This window comes from Mauremys mutica, chromosome 6, assembly GCF_020497125.1.
Source record: "Mauremys mutica isolate MM-2020 ecotype Southern chromosome 6, ASM2049712v1, whole genome shotgun sequence".
Lineage (NCBI taxonomy): Eukaryota > Metazoa > Chordata > Testudines > Geoemydidae > Mauremys > Mauremys mutica.
Genome location: NC_059077.1, coordinates 15,803,386 through 15,830,304, shown reverse-complemented (window position 1 = coordinate 15,830,304; position 26,919 = coordinate 15,803,386). Strand labels below are relative to the sequence as shown.

At 43.8% G+C, this 26,919-nt stretch overlaps 1 protein-coding gene across 1 annotated transcript in view; it reads right to left on the bottom strand.

The window, feature by feature from the left end:
• MAPK4 (mitogen-activated protein kinase 4) overlaps positions 1 to 26,919 on the bottom strand; it is a 138,796-nt gene that overhangs the window by 43,515 nt on the left and 68,362 nt on the right. Inside the window, exon 2 of the mRNA XM_045022229.1 lies at positions 25,274 to 26,780. Within this exon, the coding sequence (XP_044878164.1) occupies positions 25,274 to 25,819 (546 nt within the window). The 5' untranslated portion in view covers positions 25,820 to 26,780. The remainder of the gene's footprint in view (positions 1 to 25,273; positions 26,781 to 26,919) is intronic.

The following is a 26,919-nucleotide window of genomic DNA, read 5'->3' as shown; positions in this document are numbered from 1 at the left end:
GTGCTATTGTAATACAAGCAACAAGAACAAAGAGACCCAACACTTCATTACAAGAAGCCAAAGCAGAATGAACATTCCTATGAGCAAGTGCCATGAACCACTCTGTACACTATTAGAAACTGGTAAGTATACAACAATCTTATACTCTCAGTAAACTAGTCTATAAGTATGAAATTGATCCCATTTACTGTGCTGGCCCACTGCACGGATGAATTTCATCCTTGAGTCTCTGTTACTAAAGTTATTAACTAGAGATGGGCCTGATCCACAACCCTGAAGGAGTGACTCTGACAGAGCTAATCATCTAGTGAGAATGATGGACACTAGACCATCATAGATGGGTATAATCTATTCAGAAGAAAGAGAGCAGCAAAATGGCCAATGCAGATTTGGGCTGCAGATGCAGAGACATCAAGAGCAGGGAAGTGACTGTTGTCCCTTCTATGGGTATGTCTACACTGCAAGTGAAGGTCTGCTTGTAGCATAGAGAAGCATACCTTGCTAGCTTTAGTCTACCTAGTACAGGTAACAATAGTAGTGTAGACATGGTGGCACAGGCAAGCAATCAGGGTACTTACCCAGGCTCCCCAGCAGGATACTGGTTATCAATGACCTAGATTAGAGATGTCTATCTGTGCTACAATCACACCTCCACATGCAGTGTAGACAAAGCTAATAATGGCTTCAGTGCAGTCATACCTGGAATATTGCATTCAGTCCTGGGCACCACATTACTAGAATGAGAATGACAAACTGGAGGAAAGTCAGAGAGGAGACAAAAAAAATAATAGGGGGCTGAAGTGATGAGCAAAGATTAAAAGATCTAAATCAGAGCTCAAAGAGCTCAGCTAAGCAGTGACTACGCTGGACATGACAGTTTAAAAATATTTGTAGGTTGCTAACACAAAGAATGGAGAGGAATTATTGAGGGCAGTACCACAGGGGAGAGCTAGGAGTAAAGGGATAACTTGGGCTAAATATCATTGGAAACTTTGCGACAGCAAAAGCTACTAATTTATGGTGCAGCCTCCCAAAGGAAGTTCTGGAAGAACAGTCTCTTGGAGCACTTCAAACTAGATTGGACAAAGGACTGGGTGAGGACACTGAAGAACAAGCTTGCATAGGCAGGCAGAGGGACTGGATGAGTCGCAGCCATCTCTAATTCCCATGAGTGGTAATGATTCAGCTGAGACATTGCCTGACTGAGAAACCACCCAGCTTCATCTCCTACACATGCCTGCCTTTCAGAAACAGGAAGTCGCAAAGATGCCACTCGAGCTGTAACTGCCTCAGTGTACTCCGTTACACTACCCACAGCTTTGGCTCAGGCTTCGGTCCCCCGTCCTGGGGTCATGTAATAATTTTTGTTGTCAGAAGGGGGTCTAGGTATAATGAAGTTTGAGAACCTCTGGTATAGAGCCTAGCACAATGGAGTCCTGATATCTGTTTTCAGAGAGTTTAATACCAGAAGGGACTATTAGGCCATCTTAATGATCTGTCATAGACAACAGTCTTTAACACACCACTTCCCTTGGTAGCCTGTTCTCACTGTTAATTTTTTTTGTGTTTTATGCCAAATTTGAATGTGTTGAAATGTATATAGAGTGGCTAACACAATGGAGACCCAGTCTGTGATTGGGGGCACTAGTCACTACCATACAAAATTCCACCACGATTTCAACAGCTTCCACCCCACCATCAACCTCAGCCTGGACCAATCTACACGGGAGGTCCACTTCCTAGACACTACGGTGCAAATAATTGATGGTCACATTAACACCACCCTATACCGAAAACCTACCGACCGCTATGCCTACCTTCATGCCTCCAGCTTCCATCCCGGGCACACCACAAGATCCATTGTCTACAGCCAAGCACTGAGGTACAACCGCATCTGCTCTAACCCCACAGACAGAGACCAACACCTACAAAATCTCCACCAAGCATTCTCAAAATTACAGTACCCACATGAGGAAATAAGGAAACAGATCAACAGAGCCAGACGTGTACCCAGAAGCCTCCTACTGCAAGACAAACCCAAGAAAGAAACCAACAGGACTCCACTGGCCATCACATACAGTTCCCAGCTAAAACCCCTCCAAGCGCATCATCAGGGATCTACAACCCATCCTGGACAATGAACCCATACTCTCACAGGCCTTGGGTGGCAGGCCAGTCCTCGCCCACAGACAACCTGCCAACCTGAAGCATATTCTCACCAGTAACTGCACACCGCACCATAGTAACTCTAACTCAGGAACCAATCCATGCAACAAACCTCGATGCCAACTCTGCCCACATATCTACACCAGTGACACCATCACAGGACCTAACCAGATCAGCCACACCATCACCGGTTCATTCACCTGCACATCCACCAATGTTATATATGCCATCATATGCCAGCAATGCCCCTCTGCTATGTACATCGGCCAAACTGGACAGTCTCTAAGGAAAAGGATAAATGGACACAAATCAGATATTAGGAATGGCAATATACAAAAACCTGTAGGAGAGCACTTCAACCTCCCTGACCACTCAATAGCAGATCTTAAGGTGGCCATCCTGCAGCAAAAAAACTTCAGGACCAGACTTCAAAGAGAAACTGCTGAGCTCCAGTTCATCTGCAAATTTGACGCCATCAGCTCAGGATTAAACAAAGACTGTGAATGGCTTGCCAATTACAGAACCAGTTTCTCCTCTCTTGGTTTTCACTCAACTGCTAGAACAGGGCCTCATCCTCCCTGATTGAACTAACCTCGTTCTCTCTAGCTTGCTTCTTGCTTGCATATATAAACCTGCCCCTGGAAATTTCCACTACTTGCATCCAAAGAAGTGGGTATTCACCCACGAAAGCTCATGCTGCAAAACGTCTGTTAGTCTATAAGGTGCCACAGGATTCTTTGCTGCTTCTACCATACAATAATGATCCTGAGAGGTGCTGAGCACCTAAACTCATTAATGGGCTCAATGCTTCTAACAAACAGGCTCTTCAGTTAAGCATTAGAGTCCTTAATGGCTTCCTTGTCCTCCCTGATCAGTCTCCACCTGCTTTGAGGCCAGGATAGTCCTTTTGTGTTTGTACAGCACCTAGCACAACAGGGTCCTGGCCCATGACTGGGGTTCCCAAGAACCACAAATAATAAACTAATACTGAAAACGGAACTCTGTTCAATGTTTGCTTCCCCCACCTCACATATTTTTTTGTGATGCGTATTTTGCACGTGCTCTTTGCTTTTACTGCTTCCTTCACTCTGGTTCTATGTCCCCCCACCCCCCAGTTACTCCCTTCACTGAGCTTCTCGCTTTTTGTCCTTTCACTGAGTGTTTTCCCCAAGTGACAAGAACAGATGCAGAACAGTTTTTCTATGGCAGCAGATCTCAGCCTGAGGTTTTGGTGCATCACGCAAGTGAACGGCCGCATTGTGGGATTCCATACAAGAAAAGAAAATGCAACCTTACTCCATTAACACTTATATAAATTAAGCCTTTGTTCAAAGTTGTTCCTTACAAACCGTTTTCTAACATTCAAATATTTCAGATATTGAACGACAAAGTCGCCTCACTTCCTTCCCCATCTGTACAGGAAACACATCCCGCCAACAAAGAGAATGGTCAGGGGTGACTTGATCACAATCTATAAAACCAACATGGGGAATAGAAATTTGATAATAGAGGGTTCTTTAATGTAGCAAATAAAGTTATGACAAGATCCACTGACTGGAAGCTGAAGCTAGAAACATTCTAACTACAAAGAAGTCACACATTATTCACGGGGAGGGTAATTAACCATGGGGACAAGTTACCAAGAGTTGTGGTGGATTCTCCATCCCTGGCAGTTTTTAAATCAAAACTGGATGGTTTTCTATCAGAGATGTTCTAGTTCAACCCTGATGTACATGAAATCTGGGCTGGAAGAAGGAATTAATTCAGGAAGTCCCGTGACCTGTCTTATGCAGGAGGATAGACTAGAAGATCAGAACAGTCGTTCCTGGCCATCCAATCTATGAACCACCCACCTATAGGGATCTGATGGTTAAGGCCACTGGCTAGATTCTTGCACTGCACTAAAAGCCTCCTGTCCAAAAAAGGCACAAGCATCCATTCCCATATAGAATATCACCAACCAAAGACATATGCATGGATTGCTCTGTGTTCACAGACAGGGCTGAAGTTGGGTTGGCATGTGTAGCCACAACATTCCCATGGTGATTCAATGTGACAGTTGCTATATGATACAGTACATACCCTTGAAAAACGTGATGAACTCCCCGCTCCCCTGTATTTTTCCAGAACTACATGCAGCTCTGCAGATGGAGAAATGTTATCATAGCTTAACCTCTGTTCCCAAGGCAATACATTTGCTCAGTTGTAGGAAGATTATATAAGGGTTTAAATAATCTGGCCTTAGATAATTATGCTAGATTTTAGATGTACTGTGTCAGAGTTTAGATAGTTATAGCAAAACTGACAAGGTAGAAAGGTTTTTAATCCTCTGTAGTTTTTGGTGTACTTAAGTTTTCTCTATCTTCGCATGGGCACACAGCCAAAGTGCCTGGATCCTACAAACCCTTTCTGAGTCTCATTTATTTTAATGCAATTTGTGAACAAGAACTACTTGCTTAATAGGGGGTTGCAAAATTGCCCCAGGTTACTTGCTGCTAATGCTTGCCTCTTCCTTGTCTGCCTTTTTTCTGATATTACCACCTAACCTCCTCTTCCGAATAACAGACGTCACTTAGACTCTCTTCACCAGCCCAGGAGGACGGATGTGCAGACAGAGAAGGCACAGAGTGAAGAGGCTCAGAAGATACATTTTAGGTGGGATACTATCCACAAGAAGTAGCTATGAATGTAACAATACCTAAAACACTTTAGGGAGGACCATGATCCTAGCCTCACTGATGTCAGTGACAAAACTCCCTTTGGCTTCAGCATGGCCAGGATTTCACCCCTGATGTACATGAAATCACTCGCTCATCACTGTACCCTCTAGGCAGTGGCATTTCAAAGTGGCAGCCTTTGCTCAGAGAGAAGAGAGCAACCTATCATGCAACACACTGGCTAATCTCTCATGATGGATTATAAAACTGCTAAGTATCAGAGGGGTAGCCGTGTTAGTCTGGATCTATAAAAGCAGCAAAGAGTCCTGTGGCACCTTATAGACTAACAGACGTATTGGAGCATGAGCTTTCGTGGATGAATACCCACTTCGTCTCATGCATCCGACGAAGTGGGTATTCACCCACGAAAGCTCATGCTCCAATACATCTGTTAGCCTATAAAGGTGCCACAGGACTCTTTGCTGCTCTTATAAAACTGCTGTGGAGCTGTTAAACTATATTATGCAATAAATACATCTTTCGAGAGTGACTAGTCTCTATGTTCTGGAAAGCAGATACGGCATTTAAATGTTCAGCCATTCAGTCATTTTCAGTTTCTTGTGCTTCCATCTCACAGTGTAGCTGCCTCTACCATTTGGCTTTCATGGGGGCAAATCCTGACCCTAAGGTTCTCTGGAGTTCACAGTCAGCCACAGCTCCAAGGTCCAGTGTTCTAAATGTACTCAGAGGCTTGGAATACTGCACTAGAAGTAGGTTCAGGAGAAGTAGATCAGTGGGGAGAGTTCAGGTGAGACTGGCAAAGATGCAAGACAAATGCGGTTTAGTACGAGCCCCACCACATGAAATATAAATATGCGCACACAACCATGGCAGAGCAACAGCAAACTCTATATTAAGATGGCATATGTGTTTCCACAATAACTCCACGCTTTGAATACATCATAACTTTCTCAAACTTTCACATTTTGGAGCTGAAATATACCATGGAGTATCATTAAGATACACTGTCAACTTGAAATCTAGATAATTTAAAAATAGATTATTTAAAAGTAGTTTCAGGTGTCCCCATATTTTTTTAATTATTATTATTATATTATTATTATTTTGTAATTTTACGGTGTCATTTTCCCATTTTTTCCCTTCTAGGACACTATTATGCCTGAAGGCCCAGATCCTCAAAGGTATTTAGACGCAAGACTCCCATTGATTTCAATGGGAGTCAAGCACTTAAATAACTGAGGATTTGGGTCAAGATCCACACAAACAACATGGGAAACTGACTAATTAGCTACAGGGAAATAGTGAAACTGACTTGTGGTGGGGGCCCTCACCCCTGCAGCACCCCCGGGCAGCCCAGTGCAGCATCACCATAATATCTGACTCAGTTTCCTCTAGTGAGCTTTCAGTAAGTCCCATGAAGCTTATGTGTATTGAACAGAACCCCATCAGGGGTCTGTCTAGTTTATTTAACCCAAAGGTAGATCATCATACAAATAGGCCTCCACCTCAGCATCTCTAGCTCAAGAGGGACGAGGGCTGAATTAACCCCCAGTGGTCAAACCACAACAACCCTTTCTCAGAACAGCATATCATTCCTCTCATCTGGGGCTTCTGCTGCTCCGTGGCAAAGTCCAGCCACAGGGCTAGGTTTTTGTTTTTGTTGTTTTTTTTTGGAGGGGAGGAGGGAGTGGAACATTCCTTTCATCAGGCCCAGATGCTTCTCTGCCTAATTAACTTCTTCCCAATTACTCAGCAAATTAATTAGTCCCAGGTGAATCTGAGCTGCCTCATTCCTCCTTGTGGAGCCTGGCTGAGCCCCCGATTAACTCAGAGGGCAAGTTACCCTCTGACATGACTACACACAAAGTAGGGTCAAACAATAGAAGAAAAACTGAAATATCAGTTGTTCTTTCTAATCTTTCAGCTACAGTAATTTTAGGTGTTGCTTGTAACAACAGAAGGTAAAACACATTAGAGAGAGAAAAGTGTGTTTTTTCCACTATATCCCTTTAATTCACACACTGACTGGGAGGCACATGGCACATAATGAAATTTTGTGATGTAGTAAGTGAACAGATACACACACACAATCAAGGTTACTGAATTACAAATGTACTTTGTTCTCTCTCCCCCTGTCCCGCCCTGCCCTAGGGTGTAGTTTTGTTCTGATCACGTCATAGTTTACTAGTTAATATCCCTGGAATAATGGAAAAATCATACCAGCGTGAGACCTCACTAAACACTTTGCTGAGAAGTGGTGCGAAGTTTTTTAAATTTGAGATTCTCCTTTACTTTTCTAGCTCTCACAAATCAGGCAGCCCTGCAAGCACATGACCCAAAGCCAACTCTGCTTCATTGGACTTACTCCAGAGTTATAGTGTACCTGACATTGGACCCTAGCCTTCTGAGGAGTATGTAAAGAGCAAAGGATGGGTACAAGGTACCAATCTCATATGACAGCTTGTAGCTCCTGCAATCAGTGGGATTTCTGCCATTGACTTCAATAAAAGCTGGAATGGTTCCTGGTTCTAAGAACTGCAAAGGGAGGGGGAGGGAATCTGATATAAAAACAAATAAAAGCTTTTGGAATAATGCTGATACAACAGCAGATTGATTCCACGGCAGCTTTTTTTTTTTTAAAGCATTTTTTAAAAAAGAGTGGGTGACAAATTGAATTTGTCTGGTTTACAGGCCGAACACTGTTCCTAGCTTAGAGCAAAGCACAATAAAAATGTCATTTTGCATGACTCTTAAAAAACGTGACATGTATTCTCATTCTCTTTGGCTTACGGAATCAGTTTATTTAATTATCCCGGCCTATTATAAGCTTCGTCAAAAGAAGGAACAACAAGGGCAAGGGGAAAAAATAAAAAATAACCAAAGTCTGTGCTCTTGAGAGCACCGTGTTCCAGAGGAGCAAGCGCAGCCAAGGGCTGGCTCATCCATCAAGTGCAAACATGCAATCAAGGCTTGGCATTGTCTGAATGTAGGGCATAGGCAGTACTTGAAGACAGCACCAGTGGGACCACCAGAATACCAAATGTTAGCTATTTAGTAGATATTTGTTCTGCAGAGATTGTTCAGCCGTGCTGGCTAAGTTACCTCAGAAGACAACACAGGCATATAAAATCATTAAAAGAACACACGAAAGGGATGAAAAAAAATGCATGTTCTTTCCAGTTATTTCCCCCTTCTTAATAAAGCCATCTGCTCACATTTATTTACCTGTGAGGGCACTAGGTTCCACCCCTGTAACTGGGAAAGGTCCCATTTTTTCCTATTTTAAAGATTTCCTCATGATTAACCAACTGAGATTTTGTTTTGATTGAGCAGAGAACGATTATATTGGACCCATTAGCAAGTGCACAACAAATGAGAGGCTTTAACTTGCAAGATTTAAAGACATTTTGGAAACAAGTTACCAAAAGGTCTCCCTTAACAAGGGTAATTACGTCCCTGCTAAATGCAAATTCATGCTAATGAAAGTCATAATTAAATTCGCAAGTATTAGGAGTAAGGAACTTGCAAAAGAGACTGAAAGTGTAGTACCCTGTCATATCATTTACAGGGACTCACCACTACAAGAAGTTTTTTTTCTCTCCTGCTGGTAACAGCTCACCTTAACTGATCACTCTCGTTAGAGTGTGTATGGTAACACCCATTGTTTCATGTTCTCTGTGTATATAGAAATATCTTCCTACTGTATTTTCCACTGCATGCATCCGATGAAGTGGGCTGTAGCCCACGAAAGCTTATGCTCAAATAAATTTGTTAGTCTCTAAGCTGCCACAAGTACTATTGTTCTATTCTAATTGGTTTCCTTACCATACAGAATGTGGTAGAGATGGCTAGGACAAACCAACCGAAATCGTATCGCTCATAAAAAACAACTTCACGCAACCTGTGATTTATCCTTCTCAAATGATAAAACCAACAGGGACCTTGGTGCAGGGATTTTATTGGAACTAAATGACCCATAGAGGTTAACAGGATGAGACTGCCCAAGGGTCTGAAAATAAACCAAATGTTCACAAGTTCCAAAACAGCAATTTTCCAGTTAGGCTACAGAGGCTGCAGCAATTGGTCAGCTAATTAGCAGAAATGGGCCTGAACTAAAACCACGTCTGAAAGGGCCCTCCTCCCCACCCTCCACCCCCAGTTATGGAAAAGTCCAGATTTCACTGCTGGTCCATATAACCAAGACCCCCAGATCAAAACAGCTCCAAAATTGAGCCAACATCCAGATTCACATGTTTAAACTCAGGTCCATGGAGCCACTAACTCATGATATCTTTGATGTTTAAAAAATATTTATTTGTATAAATCTACTGATTCCACACAACATCTAACAGCCACGTGAGACCCTGAAGGTGTGATCATTCTAGCACAGTGTGTACAGGCAAGTCGCATCTTAGGCGCATTTAACATGCGCAAATTCAGCTTTGCACGGTTGGCAAAAACAGGAAAAAAAAAAGAAAAACAATATAAAAACTGCATCTGTAGTGTGAGTGATTCCGCCCGCCATTCAACTCAATGAGCGTTTCACTATATGTGGTTTTTGCTTTACACGCTAACCACGGAACGAAACCCCCGCGTAAGATGAGACTTGCCTGTAGTATTTTTAACCTGATACACTGCTGTCAGGAGAGAGGCATGTGGAGGTTCTACAGAATCAAACAGAACTAGATTTTCCTCTCCCCAGGTTGCTTGTGCAGTGCCAATGAAACCAAGTTGAATTAATCATTCACTCTTAATGAACTTGATGTTATTTTTCCCCTCTCTCACCTCTGAGCTCCTCGGATGGAATCCTTACCACCCAACATGAAACTTCAGTACACAGGCATTGTGGCGGCGACATACAAAAAGGAAGTGGGAATGAAATTCTCCTCTTGGCCTGCAGAGCACCTCTGCTATCATCCAACAACTGCTACTCTGGTAATGGTCAGGGATACATTTGTCCTACATGAGATTTCTGGGCAAAGGAGCTGTGTAGGTCACGGCCTGGTTGGCCAATGGCCACACTGCTCCATGCTACTACAGAGTACGCTACCCTTAAGCACTGCTCTGGATGCAGTCTCTTTGTATAGCATCTCTGGAACTCACAGGGAAACCCTGACAGTTCCACTATCGTGGCAGAATTCAATATTTTTTTTTATAATGTTGACTGATAATATCAAAGTTTATTTTTAAGCATTTTAAAAATTTTTATTGATTTAAATTTACACAGTTGTGAGCAATTGGGAGGGGTTCAGACAATAATTATTTAATAACAGTAGACATTGAGATTCACAAAGGTGCAGCTTTATAATCATTTAAATATACTTATATCGAACTCAGGAAAATGCTGCTTGAGAACTTACCATACTTTGCCTATCTGCACACTTCAATTTTTATTGATGGAAATATTTTTTGTCAGCTTGTGTATATGGTGAAACCGATGTCTACTGACATTTACTGATAACAAAAATTATCCTTCAAGCCTCCTTATAGTCCAGGCCTTGCACACCCGGAGTAGAGAAGAAGCAGGATTTCTCCTTGAAGGCCTATTACTCCAAGCACAGCACTAACCACAAAGCCAGGGGGCACAGATCAGCATTCACGTCACACTCCCCGTCAGTACCCGACCCCCCGGGCCGGGCAAGCTAATGATCCAACCAGAGGACCAAATTTGGTGATGTCTCCTAGTCATGTGCCATCGGAGACATGTTGTGCATACGCTAAGAAGACGACAACGACCACAAAGCCAACTCCAGCTTGCGAGATGAATGGGTCAATGAATAAATAAATACACCAGAAATATTCTCCCTCTCTTTCATAATCTTAAATGGACACAGAACAAGCATTACAATCCCTTTTCCCACTACCACACCCAAGTCATTAGGAGCAGTTGGCAGATTTCTAGAAATTTGGCAGCATTCTGAGGTCACTGGATAAAGTGCCAATAGATTCAAAGAGAGAAGAGGGCAGAGCGGGCAATGTAAAGTCCACACATTTTCTGTTAATTATTTGGTATCTCAATGTTTTTAAAATATATTTTCCTTTTTAAAAAGTAATTCCATTGAACTGCTACTAACTTGCTACCTGACCAAGTGTGTTAATTTTGAGGCCCAACGAACTTGACATTGCCCCTTTAAATCATGAAAACTGGTATTTCTAAAGGACGAGCCATACCAGGACATTTTACAAGCATCAGTGGAGATGTCAAAACAAAGACAATTTCAGCTGTAGCAAATGGCAGGGATAGAGCCTTCACACACCAACTCATGGGCTTAAAAGTTTAAAGTTTTAATTCAACCCATCATAAAATATTAAAAGAAATAAAATAAAGAAAAGAGGAGAGAAGGGAAGAATCGAATGTTTTTGCAGCAACTTGCCAACTTTTTGGATCTTTGGATTCATCTTTTTGGATCTTTGCCTGAAATTCACCTCTGGATGCATGTGCACTTCCCATTGACTTCAACTCATTGGGCTTGGCTTGTAGTGGTTCTGAGCAACTCCAGCCTCTACTGATTTTATCTGGAATTGTAGGGCCAGATGTTCAAATGAGCTCAGGGCCAGATGATCAAGTGCTCAGCTCTTATAATTGGGGCCAGATTTCCTACAGTGCTTGGTACCCAGTAGCCCCCAGGGGGACACTTATGACCTGACTTTGGAAAGAGTTGAGGCCCCAACAGGATGAGCTCTTTTGGAAGACCCAGCCATTAATTTAAGTACCCTAATGGGAGCTGAGCTCTGGTTCAAATCTGGCCCTGATTGCGGGTGCTAAACTCTTTGGAAAATTTGAGCCTTAGATGTTCTCATGTTAGAATAAATCAGTCTTTAAGGTTAAGCAAATGATGTAGCATGAGAGGGAGGGAGTGTGATATAATGGATGCAGATTGGAGTCAAAACCCTTGGGTTCTTTCCCAACTCTGCTCTGTGATTTTTAGTAGAAATTGGCCTAAACTGTAAAATTCAAATCCAGATTTTGATCCCATGGACAATGGGATGGTGGAGTTGAGAGCTGTTTGTTTCTGTTCATTATAGAAAAGGTGCCCTGACTCTGAAATCCAGATAATAATTGGAGATATACCAATCTCCTAGAACTGGAAGGGACCTTGAAAGGTCATCAAGTCCAGCCTCCTGCCTTCACTAGCAGGACCAATTTTTGCCCCAGATCCCTAAGTGGCCCCCTCAAGGATTGAACTCACAATCCTGGGTTTAGCAGGCCAATGCTCAAACCACTGAGCTATCCCTCCCTCCATTTCAGACTCTCCTCTTCCCCTGAGTCTGGGGGGTGTCTGGATGCTGGATTTTGATTGTGACTCATCTGTAGCATTTCAAGGTGATCTGAAAGTGAGGGAGCTGTTTGATAAATGCCAATACAAAGGCAGCCTGCAAGAAAGCACAGAATCAGGAATGAATAAGAGAAACAAAGAGAAATGCTAAGCAGACTTGAGCAGAGTGCTGAGTGCAGGAGGGATGTAGGAAGCAATGAGATCAGAGATGTAGGAGTGGTACTGTGGAGTACTCTGAAGATGAGAAGCTTGAACTGAATGGGAATACAGAAGGGAAGCTGGTGATTTAAGAAAGGGAAAAAGTGGTCTTGGCTGTGTTTTGGATAGATGGAAAAGGCTTGGCGTAGGCACCAGTGGGGAGGATAAATTTGATGTTTTTAGTGGGAGGAGCAGCAGGAGGATTTAGTGACTGCTGGGATATAAGACAGAAGGAGCTCAGATGACCAGACTGAAGAGGTAGTATCAGTGAGAGCAGCGGGAAGGGAGAGGGGCCGGGATCAAGATGATGAACTCAGAGTTAATTATTCACCATTACTAGATTTGATATTCTCTCTCTGGCAGAAGCATTTGCAAATGTCTCAACATCCAGGGGGGGAAATTTAGTAACTTGATCTGAGATTTAAGACTCCAGATCTGAACAGCCTCAGAATTTGGAGACCCGGACATGAGTCTGAATTCTGCATCCTGAGCTCATCTCTCTGGTTAATTGAAACATCTAATTATCTGATGCGAGAGTACCTTTGAAAAGGATCAGAAGGATACCTCAGTGATAAGCACTGTACCAATGCTTAGAGAGATACATAGATGAGTTTCTTTGTCATTGATCATTCTCAATGATGAACGCGGCCAGCTTTTTCCACCGGCATCTTCCAGTAGTGGAGCGCGCTCCCTTTCCATATAGAATTATCCTAATTAATGCCTGCTTGCTGTAATTCATATAAACAAGATACACTGCCAGGAAAAGACTATTATTAAGCCTGATTTTTTAAAAACTGTATTTACAGCATCAGTCACAATATGCAGTAGCTATTATCTGCCATTTTGTTACTCAGCTGGAGGGCTACAAGGGAGGGAGGGGTTGGACCGGAGACACATTTGGTCGGAACAGCTGCAGTCTTTTAGGGTAAGTGATTGATATACAACGTGCAAGTTCTCAGATCCTAGACATCAATCAATCTAAGCACATTCCAGCGATGACAAATCACCAGAAAACAAGCACTAAAGGGTGAAATTTTCTTGTCATGGAGTCTTGTAAGTGAAATGTTCTTTAAGGGAAACAATTCTGCACTAGCCTCTAAGGGGTTGGACCTGACAGATCTTTTATAGCAGTTCACTGCCAACAGATATAGCAGCTGTGGGTTGCATTTATTATTATTATATATTACAGTAGAGCCTAATGGACCCAATCAACATGGGCACATAGTATGAGACAGTCTTTGCCCCAAACAACTTACAGTCTAAATGGACAAGACCAACAAAGGGACTTGTCTAAGGGCCACCCAGAAGGTCAGAGGCAAAACTGGGACTAGAACAAAAGGTTTTCTCCAGCCTAGTCTAGGGGGCCTATCCACTGGACTACAGACCCTCTTCATGTCAGACAGTGCTGTGCCTACCACTTGCATCCTGGTCCTTGTAGCAATTCAGACTAACTGGGGATGCTCAGGGAAAGTTGCTGCTTCATTCAGTATTTCCACAGGGAGTGACCCTTAGAAATGGGACAGAGCACTAAAAGAACGGAGGCTGTGAATGTTGTTGTTGATGACACAATACTACTCAGCCTCAGATTAGACATAGCAACCATGAAACACACCCACTAGTGCTACGCAACTGCCTATAGGAGGGATGGAGGTAAGGTCCAGATGGGAATTCCCTTGGCATATAGAAAATGTTATATAACATAAGTAGCAGAGTCATATCGCTATGACTAGCTTTACGCTTACGATCCTCTCCTCTGATTGGCAAATACAGCCCTCCCCCTCACCTGACTGTACAAATAACTAACATATTCCAGAGTGTATCTGTGCTGGAAGCTCATAACACAACAGTTAATCTATAGCACACAGGCCTCGGTTCCTATGCCAGACCCTGTCCTAGATTCACAGATTATGAAGCCAGAAGGGACCACTGTGATGATCTAGTCTGACCTCCTGTATAACACAGGCCATAGGATTTCCCTGAATTAATTCCTGTTTGCACAAGAGCATCTCTTTTAGAAAAGCAGCTAATCTTGATTTTAAAACCGTCAGTGATGGAGAATCCCCTTGCAATAGCCCCATATTGCTGGTAATACCTGTGGCTCCTTTCTTTTTTCCCTTCACATGTTCAATACAGATTTTGCCCTACCAGGGGAATCCTAACTCTTTGAATTTTATGTGCTTTGTTTTCCTGTTGCAGAGCAGGGTGTTTTTAATTCAACACCACAATCTCTTGACACCAGGAGGGAATCAGAAGGTGTTAACATGATGGCATTTTCCAAAGGAATATCCCACGAGGAGGCACTGACCCCCGGCATCTCTCTTTCCGCCAGCACTGGCTGTTATTAATCCAACGCACAACTGCGTGGGAATAACAGTAATTCTGCTACAGAAGTGGTTAGACAACCATCATTATCTTGTACTCTGACAGGAAGATGATATTCTTTAAGTCAGTTATTTTCCATATTCACGCAGCACAGTGTTATTTGGAATACATTTTTTTAGAAGCAGCAAAGAGTCCTGTGGCACCTTATAGACTAACAGACGTATTGGAGCATGAGCTTTCGTGGGTGAATACCCACTTCATCGGATGCTCATGCTCCAATACGTCTGTTAGTCTATAAGGTGCCACAGGACTCTTTGCTGCTTTTACAGATCCAGACTAACACGGCTCCCCCTCTGATACTTGATTTTTTTTAGAAGTTACCCTTCCAGAGGAAAGGCATTTGCTTTGTACATGTCTGGCCAAAACACCTATTTCTAAAGGTAGGAGCCTCTTGTTGGACTGGGAGGTGGTATTGTGCAATGACTGAACCAGGGGATTGGTAGTGTGCATTCTTGGCTTCTATTCCCTATTCTGCCAATAACATGCTATCTGAGGAAGGGGCTGTAGCGCAGCGTACACACTGGCCAGCTGGGGAAGGAAAAAGAAGAGTCCCAACTACAGGTCACTGCACATCCCTTTCTTCTGGGCTTGTTTTACTTCAAAACCAAGACTCAAAACTCAAACCACTGGGTAAATAACCACCCAAGGTCTTTCCAGGTACAGCCAGCAGCAGAGGAGAAGGCACAGCTTTCCTCTGCTATAGCCACCTTACATCATTTCCCCTTTTCCTTTCAGAACCCCACCCAGATCAGCCGTGTGATGGGCTGGAATGGAGTAATCCCATGCATGCCGGAGCGCATTTACACCTTGCCACAGGGATAAATTCAGCAGCTGCAAAGAAAGAGACCAACTCTCATGCTCAGAAGGACCCAGTTAAAGAGCAACAAACAACATCCTACTCTACTGACCTACTGCACAATTAACTAGTAATTGTACCAGAAACTAGTTGGGGGTATTTTCTTGTCAGCAGACGTGATATTTTTGCTCTCAGTTTGATCACAGAAATCTGTGATCATATGGAGAAGAACTGCATGTTTTGGCAGGTCAGATAATGGAAGGATAAATATGGAAGGAAACAGCAGGACCTAGCAGCACGACAGCTAGAGCAAGGAGCATGTGCTGTAGGGTTTGCAATATCCCAGCAGCACAGAAAACGAAGTTTTGCAGCATGGTAGCGTCTATTCCCGATAGAGAATGTTCATTAAATTTCAACCAGGCTTCACTAATACTGCAAAGCCACAGACTGAGGCCATGAGCCATTAAGCATCCCTAGCTCCCATTGAAATCAGTTAGTATCAGACCCTTAATTCAGCAAGTTCTTAACTCTCTTGTGTTTCCATTACTCTGGGGGAAGCATTAACTCTTCAAACAAAGTAAGACTTCTGGACAGAGTGTGTCTTTAATTGTTTATAGTTTCTTTGATCTGTTGGCTCCCAGCATTGGCAAAGCAAGCTTTGTAACATAGCTGGAGCCAAGATATAGCATCTTCACTGTTAATAGCTCAGGCATTGTCTCTTAACCACTCTGAAGTGTTATCAGGAGGTAGCTTATCTCAAGCTATTGTTTCACTTGTTGCTGTTTTGCCCAACAACTTACTATTAAGCTAAACCAACATATTCATACAGTAAACATCCCCATAAGCAGGTCAACCTATAGTATCTCCAACTTACTGCAGAGCAGCCACCTGTCCAGCACACCATCCTTGTTGCCAATGTAGTGGTAGAGAAGAGAGAGGACTCTGTTGTAATGTACAGAAAAGGGATTCTTTACTGAGGCTGTTGGACACAGACAGGATCCTTAGTTCTCTCTGGCTCAATCGCTGCCAGTCTAACTAAACCCAGCCTGTGCTGCTACTGTGACCACTGGCCTAACCTGGATTCAGAAGTCTTGCAAGGGACAGCTGACAACAGCTGGGTGGGAAGCTATTTTCCCATTCTGTGAAAATTTTTCAGATTTAATTTTTTTTTCCTGCATCAGGACAAAAACAGAACCATTTTCTATGAAAAACCAGAAAGATCCCAGAATAGTGTGATGATTAGGGAACTCACCTGGGATGAGGGACACATGGGTGTGAGCCCCTGCTCTAAATCAGGCAGCAGCAAAGATGTGAACTCTCCTAAATCCCAGCTGGATACCTGACCCACTCGTCTCGCTCACTCTAGTTTTGACCAAAAATTCCATCCTGTCCTGAGATCCTCTCACAGTGAAAGGTTCATCAGCACCCATGAAAATATTCAGTTTCGACAAATTGGTATTTAAAAAAAAAAAGGTTTCAATGAAAAATTCCATCAGCTCTACTGCAGACGATGCTGCAAGAGCCACAGGAAATCTAGCAAGTGGTCATCACAGATGAATTTGATACAGCTCCTTCTCTCCTACCGCTTCCCATAGAAAACTTAGCAAGAGAGGCTGCCAGAAAACAGCAGTGCCTTGAAAGATGGGTGATCAGTAGCATAGATAAAACATGATATCATGAACGGAGAGCAGCATATAGGATTACTACCCATTGGGATGGCTTAACTGCCAAGACACTGCCATGCTGAATTAAGTATGTTTGCAGCAAAAATACAGCATGTGTTGTTTTAATAACTGAGGGTGGAATTGACTTCAGTACCTTAAATAGATTACTTTGTGGGATGCTGTAGCTGCCTGTGAATATATTGCCGCACAGAGGAGGCTACAGTATATAACTCAGTAATTGCTTTAGAGAAGGTTCCACTTTTGGAGCTGGGTCACTCCTCCCATGCAAACCCAGGGTCTGCGAGAGTGGGAAAGGGAAACTGTAAAGTAGCCCTTATTGAGCTTCCCAGATTATTCCATCGGGGGGGGGGTGGCTTTGTTCCCCCACCCCTGATGAAACAAACAGGTTCAGGCATTAGAGCTCAGATCTCTCGGATTAGCTGAAGGACACAGCATTCTGCACGTCAGACGCTGCTTACCCTACATGGACCCCGGGGCTCCCCTCCCTGCACATTCACACTGCTCCCAAGCAGGCCTGGTGCCACCGGCGGGACATTTGTACCACCAAACAATCTTCAAGGTGACTCTGATTCTGGTCAGAAAGACCAAAATTATAAATCACAGCAAAATAGTAACACAGTAGCCACATTTTACTTTTTTAAGCTCTTAAACTCCAAGATTTTCCAGGGTTCTAACTAGTTCCTGAACACCTGGAAGGTTGTTTGTTTTTTAAAACAGCAACATCCAGGGACCCCAAAATACCCACTTGCCCCCACAATAATGATACCCTACCACCAGCCCTGCTCCCAAGGACTATCCATCTGCCACCATTTTGGGACCTTCCATCCTATAAAGTCAGGGAAGATTCAAACCACAGCAGGTTTTCCCAGAAAAGTTAGCAAAGGTTCAGATTCTTGTCATTGGGCTCAGCTCTAGGAAGGAAGGTCTGTGTGGTAAACTCTTCCTACCAGCTCTTCAGTCCTGCCCCCAGAACACCCCATTCCTGTATATGGATCTAACACAACACAGTGAGCTCTCCAGGGATAGGGCAGATGGTGCTACAGAGGCAGTTGTGGACAGGGGTGAAAGTAACTTAAAGGACTTACTGATACGCTGGAGTCCTGAGCAGGGGGCGGGGCCTCAACCAGAAGGGGCGGGGCCTCAACCTGAAGAGGTGGGGCCTTTAGAACCCTGGACCCTTTAAATCCAGATTTAAAGGGCCCCAGGCTCCAGCTGACGTAGTGGCAGCTGGGAGCCCTGGGGCTTTTAAATCACTGCCGGAACTACCAGCTGCAGAGGTGGCTAGGAGCCCTGGAGCTCGGGGGCCATTTAAAGGGCCTGGGGCTCCGGCCGCCCGCTACCACAGTGGCGCCCCGGGCCCTTTAAATCACCAGCTGAGCCCTGCTGCTGGAGCCCTGGGGTAGCAGCGGCGGCCGAGGGCTCCGGCAGTGATTTAAAGGGCCAGGGGCTCCCAGCCACCGCTACCGCAGTGGAGCACTGGGCCCTTTAAATTGCCAACGGAGCCCCAGGGGTCCCAGCCGCCACTACCGCCCCAGGCCCTTTAAATCTCCCCCGGCTCCAGCAGCGGGGCTCGGGCGGCAATTTAAAGGTCCCGGGGCTCCAGCCACTGGTGGGAGCCCCAGGCCCTTTAAATTGCCACCTGAGGAAGCCGGTCTGGTACAGAGTACCAGCTCTTGCCGGTCCACCATACCGGGTCGTACCAGCTTACTTTCACCTCTGGTTGTGAACCACATTTTCTGCCAGTGTATGGCGAGAACCATGTATAGATTCTAAGGGGAAGACCCCTCCACCCCCCATCCTCCCTTGCTTTCTGCTGCTAAGGCCTTTTCTGTACAGGGACATTAACTTGGTCTAAGCTAAGCTGTGAATTTAAACAGATATAGTTACAATAGTTTAACCATTGTGTGGACACTCTGGTAGAAGAGTCCCTACATGGGACTAAACGGGTATAAATATACCTGTATAACCAGCATAGCTTCCCAGGTAAGCAGGGCCTAAAATATCCAAGTCCAACTCCTGAGCTCTTTCCTAGTCCCGGAACCTGCCTCCCTTGTAACAATGTGTTAGTACCTCATGCCCCGAGCAGTGTCTTTGATCTGGTGGAGTAAGGCGCTTACTCAATGGAAGTAAAGGTGACAGACTCTGCCCAACCTCCAATTTAAACTGTCCTGACTTAGGCAATACCCACAATGATGGAAATAAGAGGTTGCTCTGAGTAAGGACTTCTGGGCGTGGCCCCGGCTGGCCATGGCATAATACTTGCCCTTTGTCCTCCTAAGTAATATTTAATGGACGTACAGTTCTATTCTATTACTATGAGTGGTTAACTCCACCGGCTGGAACGAAAAGGGCATTTGACCTTCAACCTCTCAGCCTTGATCACAGCACAGACCATGCCGGTTTGAACTAGGTTCTCCTGGTTTAACTCAACCTTAAGCTAATTATAAGAGGGCAGATAGTTTGGGTATGTACAGCACAGTACAATAGAAATCTGTGCAATGAGGATAGGTTCCGTTCATACAGCCAGTCTCCTACCTCGCTAACCTATAAACCCTACAGAACAGGATTTCTCATGAAACCTTTTTAATGCCAGATTTGTGTAGTTCACCTTTGTGCTGTTATCTGAGTCTCCCAATAGGGAATGTACAGTATTTGCATTATAATGCACTATGCAAGGTGCCAAGGAGTGGGAGACTTTATACGTTATTTGGTCCTTGACCTCAATGAAAGAAGATAATTGCATCTCAAAGGTTTGCTCCTGGTTACGTAAGAAGGAATAAGTATAATCCAGATAGATGTGGTAGGTTAAAAATAATGTTTTTTAAACAGTGAGCTCCATTCTAATCTTTGCTGCTTTCTCCCTTATAAGGTACAGCGTCAGGCATCACTCCCCCCTTTTGGCACATTCTGAAGTTAGACAATTACATTTCTTTCCCTCTCAGTTTTACCCTCAATAGAGCAGGCAGCGTATTTTCCACCATATGTTTCTAATAGAGATTGAAATTACCGTGGCTTTTTGAAAGAGGGATCCAAACTGAAATACAAGATCTGAACACCCACCTCCCCCAACACCCCGAAGGTATTTAAAATTCAAACCCTGATCCACAGCCACATTTAGCGCCTTGAACCCTTTTTCACTTGTTTCCTTTTGCACCAACTGCTCTGATCATACAGGCATACTTAATCATGCCTTAGCACGGGGGGCAGGGGGACCCCTTTCATAGCTACATTTCTGTGAAACTACCCTTTCAGCTCAACTCTGTGTAAAATATTACTTGTCAAACCCTCACTGCAGAGCCAAAAGGAGTGCACGATGGGGTGAAATCCTAGCCCCATTTAAGTCAATGGCAAAACTCCCACTGACGTCAGGATTTCACCCATTGTGCGCAGATAGGCCCTGTGTAAACAGCAGCCTTTGCATTTTTTGCAATATTTTTTAATTTCTCAATGGCAGAAGGATGGAGTTTTGATAAGTATCTACAAAGTCAGAGGCCAGGCTCTGCTACCTTAGAGAGACTGATCCTGCTACCCTTGGGTTCACTGACAACAGACTTCATGAGTAGCCCCGTTGATTTCAGTGGGATGACTCACAGAGTGCAGTGTCACTCAGTGGGTTCAATCAGAAGTGATAACCCATCCCAGGCCTGCTCAAGGGTCAGCACAGCTATACAATGCCCCTTATTTGCATTACTTACTTCCTGAACTGAAAGGTGCCAATCCAGCCCGATGGGAATGAAAATGGCAGAACCGATCCCTGGTGGGAGAGACATAAGAAGCCATTACTGTGTAAGCTGAACAGACTAGACAGGACACATTGCCTTCATTGGGGGAGAGCGGGGGAGGCAGTGTGGATGAGTGAAGGGAGGATTAGACAACGACTCAGAAAATCTGTTCCTGGTTCTGCCACTGGTATGCTGGGTGACCATGGTCAAGTCCCATCTCTGAGCCTCAATTTCCCCACCTGTAAAATGGGGATAATGATACTGATCTCCTTCATAAAGCACTTTGCAATCTAGAGATAAAATCCACTCCGTAAGAGCGACATGTCATTACTATTGGCTTCATTCTATGGCAGATCACAACCCTCCACAGCATGAGAAATAATCTCCTAGTGACAGTTCTTTGATGCATTAAGTCCTAGCTCTGCCTTAAACATCAAGCTTTTTCAAGTCCTAGGCTGCATATTGCTTCCTCGTTGTCTTACCCAAGCAGAGGGTTGCATCACGCAATGTCCGGAGGGATTTGCTTTTATTATTCATTGCTGAAGGCAAGGGATGTTAGATAAACCCCCATGGAAATCACCACCTGCATTCCCTCCTCCCCCACAGAACATATTTTACATTCCTCATTCTGTGCATCTCTCTCTTTCATCTGGATTAGTCAGGCAGTTATGATCAGCTCCTGCGGAGCAGTAAAAGTGTACAGCAAGGGCACAAAGTGCCATTTAACAAAGTACAATGGGCATAGTTCTCAGTAACAGGGTATTCCCTTTGCACAAGCATTGCACTGTAATTTGCGGTGTTAAGACAAGTTGATCATTTATCCTGCTCTCAACAGTGGAGCGGTTTGAACTGGTCCAGTCTGGTACCAAAAAAAAATAAAAAAAGAAGAAGCCCACACACCCAAAAAAACCCAACCAACCTTCAATAGCAAACATGAAGGGATTGTGAAAATACTGCAGCAACACATCTTACAGTCTAATCCAGGTTTAACTATATGAAGGTATCTCTGCCTAAGCTCCATTCAAAATTCTTTTCCAGTAAACATCAGATGTTGTAAATCTGTGGCCACCTAGGACTTCATACTTGTCAATGTGCTGAACACCACAGTACAGCTGAACTTCACAGTGACAGACAGATTGCTGAGCCTTTTGCTCCAACTGGGCTAAAGAAGAATCTCCATTAGCTATAATTCGTATAAGGCCTATGACACACAGCTGAGTCCTTCCAGTAGAGAGCAGTGGGGCACATACACACACTAGTCATACGATTACAGAATGAATGGTGCACATTGATCATGCTGCACCAGATCAAAAGATAGGAGCTTGTTGTCTGGACCTCACACTTGGTGATGGTGTGTTTTATATACCTGCAGCTTCTCCTGCTTAGAGAGTTATGTAAGAATCTTAAACTGTTATATGCCATTAATCGGGCACTTAAAATGCAAGTCAGGTACTACAATCTACTTGGTTGGATTTGTGATGTTTTCTTGAGTTTACATAGTGCTTTGTAAAGCCTTAAATGACAGATTTTCTGTTTCCTAATAGGCTGGAGTCTAAAGAGAACCAAGTCTTATTATTTAGATGTCTCGTCTCAGAAACAAGTGAGAGGAATTAATTAGTGGGACTGCCAGGCTAACCAGAGCAGAACATACATACAACAAGAATCAAGTTCTGACTGATTTTGTGATAAGAGGCAAACAGATTGGCAAATATGTATCTTTAGTTGAATATAAAATATATAATGAATGATGGATGGGATGTTTTTGACATAAGAAAAACTAAGGGAGATAGACCTAGTTTACTAACAGCACCAGAATATGCACGGTGCATTGGTCAGTGATTCAGATAAAGCAGAAAAGAGGCTGCATTGCAGAGTGGTTAGATACATCAGTTTATGATATATTCTATACTTGTTCCACATACAAAAATCCCAAATGAGGTCAGCTAGACCAGTGGCTCTCAACCTTTCCAGACTACTGTACCCCTTTCAGGAGTCTGATTTGTCTTGGGTACCCCCAAGTTTCACCTCAATTAAAAACTACTTGCTTACAAAATCTGACATAAAAATGAAAGTGTCACAGCCCGCTGTTACTGAAAAATTGCTTATTTTCACCATATAATTATAAAATAAATCAATTGGAATATAAATATTTTACTTACATTTCAGTGTATAGTATAAACAAGTAATTGTCTATATGAAACTTTTAGTTTGTACTGACTTTACTAGTGCTTTCTATGTAGCCTGTTGTAAAACTAGGAAAACACCTGGCTGAGTTGATGTACGCCCTAGAAGGCCTCTGAGTACCCTGAGAATCACTGAGCTAGAGAACTGCATAGTGACCAAGTGCAGTATGTGTTTCTAGGGTTCAAAAAAGAACTGCATAAATTCATGGAGGACAGCTCCATCAATGGCTATTAACCAGGATAGGCAGAGATGCAAAAACATGCTATGAAGTGTCGCTAGCCTCTGTTTGTCAGAAGCTGGGAATGGGCGATGGATCACTTGATGATTACCTGCTCTGTTCATTCCCTCTGAAGCACCTGGCATTGGCCACTGTCAGAAGACAGGATACTGGGCTAGATGGACCTTTGTTCTGACCCAGTATGGCCATTCTTATGTTCTTATCACCATTTCACCTCTAAAGTCTAGGCTGAGTGCGTTAGAGAAATGTGTTTGGTGGTTTCAGCTAAGTCCTAGTGGATGCTCAGATACAATCCTTTCTGGCAAGATGGCACAGACTAGAGGAGTAGGGCTGTGGCAGGCCAAGAGTAACACAGAGGAAACCAAGGAGAGCACAGCCTGAAACAGGCCTGCAGGATTTGACCTTAAAGAATGAAAAGTGATACAAATGTGTCCTGCTGACTAGAAAGCCAAGGCCTGTTTCTCCACTGTTTGCGCCCTGCAAAGCCACTTACACTAGGCAAAGTGGGTGTAAAATCCTACCACCGGTGAGCATGAATTGAAAAGTCAGATGTGGCCACACTTTTGCCTAGGGGTGAAAGGTGAAAGCACGACACAACTGTGAAATGTGTGTTATAGTCCCCATCCCCAGAGTAGCTAGGCCACATAGAATTTAACAGCCTGCTACTGCTAGCTGCTACCTCCTCCAGCTCACATGTGCTTTGGTGCTGAAGTGCCCAAGTTCAAACCTGGCTGATGAGCTGGTAAGGAACAGAAGAGAGTGGAGAATCAGCTCCCCTTGGTATGCAGCCTGAAGCACTCAGATCCATCCCCAGATTTCAAGTACTCCAAGAGTAGTTAGGTCTGGGATTACTTTGGGCTCACGCTAATCACTGTTCAAATATCTGTTGAACAGCCACTAAACCAGGGTTAGGCAACCTGCAGCAGGCGAGCTGATTTTCAGTGGCACTCACGCTGCCCCGGTCCTGGCCACCGGTCCAGGGGGCTCTGCATTTTCATTTAATTTTAAATGAAGCTTCTTAAACATTTTTAAAACCTTATTTACTTTACATACAACAATAGTTTAGTTATATATTATAGACTTATAGAAAGAGACCTTCTAAAACATTAAAAAGTATTACTGGCACACGAAACCTTAAATTAGAGTGAATAAATGAAGACTCGGCACACCACTTCTGAAAAGTTGCCGACCCCTGTACTAAACAGTGCATGAGAGAGAAGATTCCATGGCATAGCTACAGCAGCCATTCACCCTGGAACAGGAAGACAGAATTAGAACCTGACATAGGACAAACCTCAGAAAGTTTGAGGTGCTCTAATTACAACAGCAAAATACAGCAGGCAGCCCCTTCCCCCCCAATCACTGCCCAGGGGGCTGTAGCTGAAAAAAAAGCCTGTGGTGGCTGCATACGACCACGGTGACTGCATCTGGGAAATGATACACTAGAAATGGATTGCTATGATTCTGCAGTGTGCAGGGGGTTGAGGAAGTTCTATGCACTGACACCCAGAAATATCTCCTAGAAATAGTATTATGCTCTAACAGAAGGCGTTCTGGGCAGCTGCAACAGGTGCCCAGAATAGGAACAATAAGTAGTTTCCCCTTAGGAGAAGTGCTGTGGTCCTATTGCTTACAGTCACAAATATGTAGATGCCAAGAGGCTGAAGAAGCAGCAATGGAAGAGTGGGCCTAAGATGCAGGCTTTTCTCTAACACCAGTGTTAAGTCAGGAATAACTCGAATGAAATCTATAGAATTCTATGGATGCAAAACTAGTGTAATCAAAGTCAGAATCAGGTCCACTGCCCAGAACTGAACACAAATCCAGAGCTGAGCTCTTCCAAAATTTGTGGGGGCTGATCAGTTCTGGGGATTTTGTTTGAGCCCATCTCTCCTTGGGACAGCAGTCTGATTGACGCAGAAAAAGTAGTGGTTTCGTTTCACATACCTTATGAGAGTAATGTTGATCTACAATCCTTGCCAGCCCAAAGTCACCAATCTTCAACACCAGGTCCTCTGTGCTGATGAAAATGTTGGCAGGCTTGAGGTCTCTGTGCAGTATATTAGCTGAGTGGATGTACTTCAGCCCTCTCAGCAACTGGTACATGAAGAGTTTGGCATGTTCCTCAGTCAACGTTCCTTGCTCCAGCAGTCGAGCCAAGTCAGTCTCCATGTACTCCTGGACTATGTACACCGTGTTAAACTTGAAAAACTCCCCTTGCAGATCGGCTCCCTTAGGCCCCAACACCTCATACACTTTCACAACGTTGTCGTGGTCCAGCCGGCGGATGATCTTGATCTCTCGGAAGGCATGCTTCATGCTCCGCGCATCGCTGATGGTGATCTTCTTCACAGCCACTTTGCGGCAGCTTTTGCTGTCAACCGCAGACAGAACCAGTCCATTTGCACCAACGCCCAGGGGCCTGAAATCAACAAAGCGGCAACCCAGATCATAGCCATACATGCTGGCAATACAGTCGCACTTCTCTGCCATCGTTGGGCTCCGATCTTTCTTTACCACTTGAAAAACTGAGCAAGGCAAAGAACTTCCAGATCATAAATGTATCTTGAAATAAAGCAAGTCATTATTACCCACAGATACCTGGGGGGTTGCTCGTTCTGAGCCCATAGTTTCAAAACAAGAGACCTCCAGATACGTAGAAACGGTGAAAATAGACGTCTGAGCAAAATGATATATTTCAAAATAGATGTGGGGAGGGGAGGAGGGAGACTTTCCAAAGAGCTTTGAAATTTGGAATGCAGAAAAAACAATGAAAAAATAGTTCTTCCTATCAAAACACAGTTTATTTTTCTTGAGGCTATTAAAAGATCCACTCTGCTAAGTTCTTCAACCCCTCTTGCTTTTCTCTCTCTGAAGTCTACAATATATTGCTGAAATAATAGGCTAGCTGGGGTTGTAATTAGCCTTTCCCCTAGGTCTCTGTGTTCTCACTTACTTCAGGTGTTGCTTCACAGTAGAATCAAGCTAGCAGATTTCAGCATTTAATGTGGGAACCTAGAATTGCTTCAGATCCTGCTAGCTTCCAACCACGACCTTCAGCCCCCAAATTCCTCAAACAACCTTCAAACTGGAGAGCCACACTTTCCAGAGGTGAATCTGAATGCCAGTTTTCTTTCTCTGAAGCCAGTAGTTCAGCGAGATTTTGTTATTCTTTCTGCCACCCTCTCTCTCTATATACAGGCCCTTTTTCCATTTGGTAGGCAGAAGGGTTGATAGAAGTAAACCGCTTTTCTGATTGAAACTTGTTTTTCCATCAGCTGAGCTCAGCACAGTAAATTTCCATGCTCAGTATTCCAACACTTTCCCCTTGTATAGCTTTCGTTAACCAACCCAAGTGTCATTTGATCTTTATAGCCGGTTGTAACGTTTATTGCTGGTGGAGTTGCCTGCATCATACCACCTGGTTATCCCTCAGTGGTTCTCAGCCCTCCTCCTGGAAAAAAAGAAGAGATTGATTGATTTGATAAGAACATCAAATATGCCCCTCTTATGTAAATTCTTTCTCCTTGAAGGTTAAACATGAGCAAAGCAATAGGTGGGAAATAGCAGTTATGACCTTTAGGAAATTAATT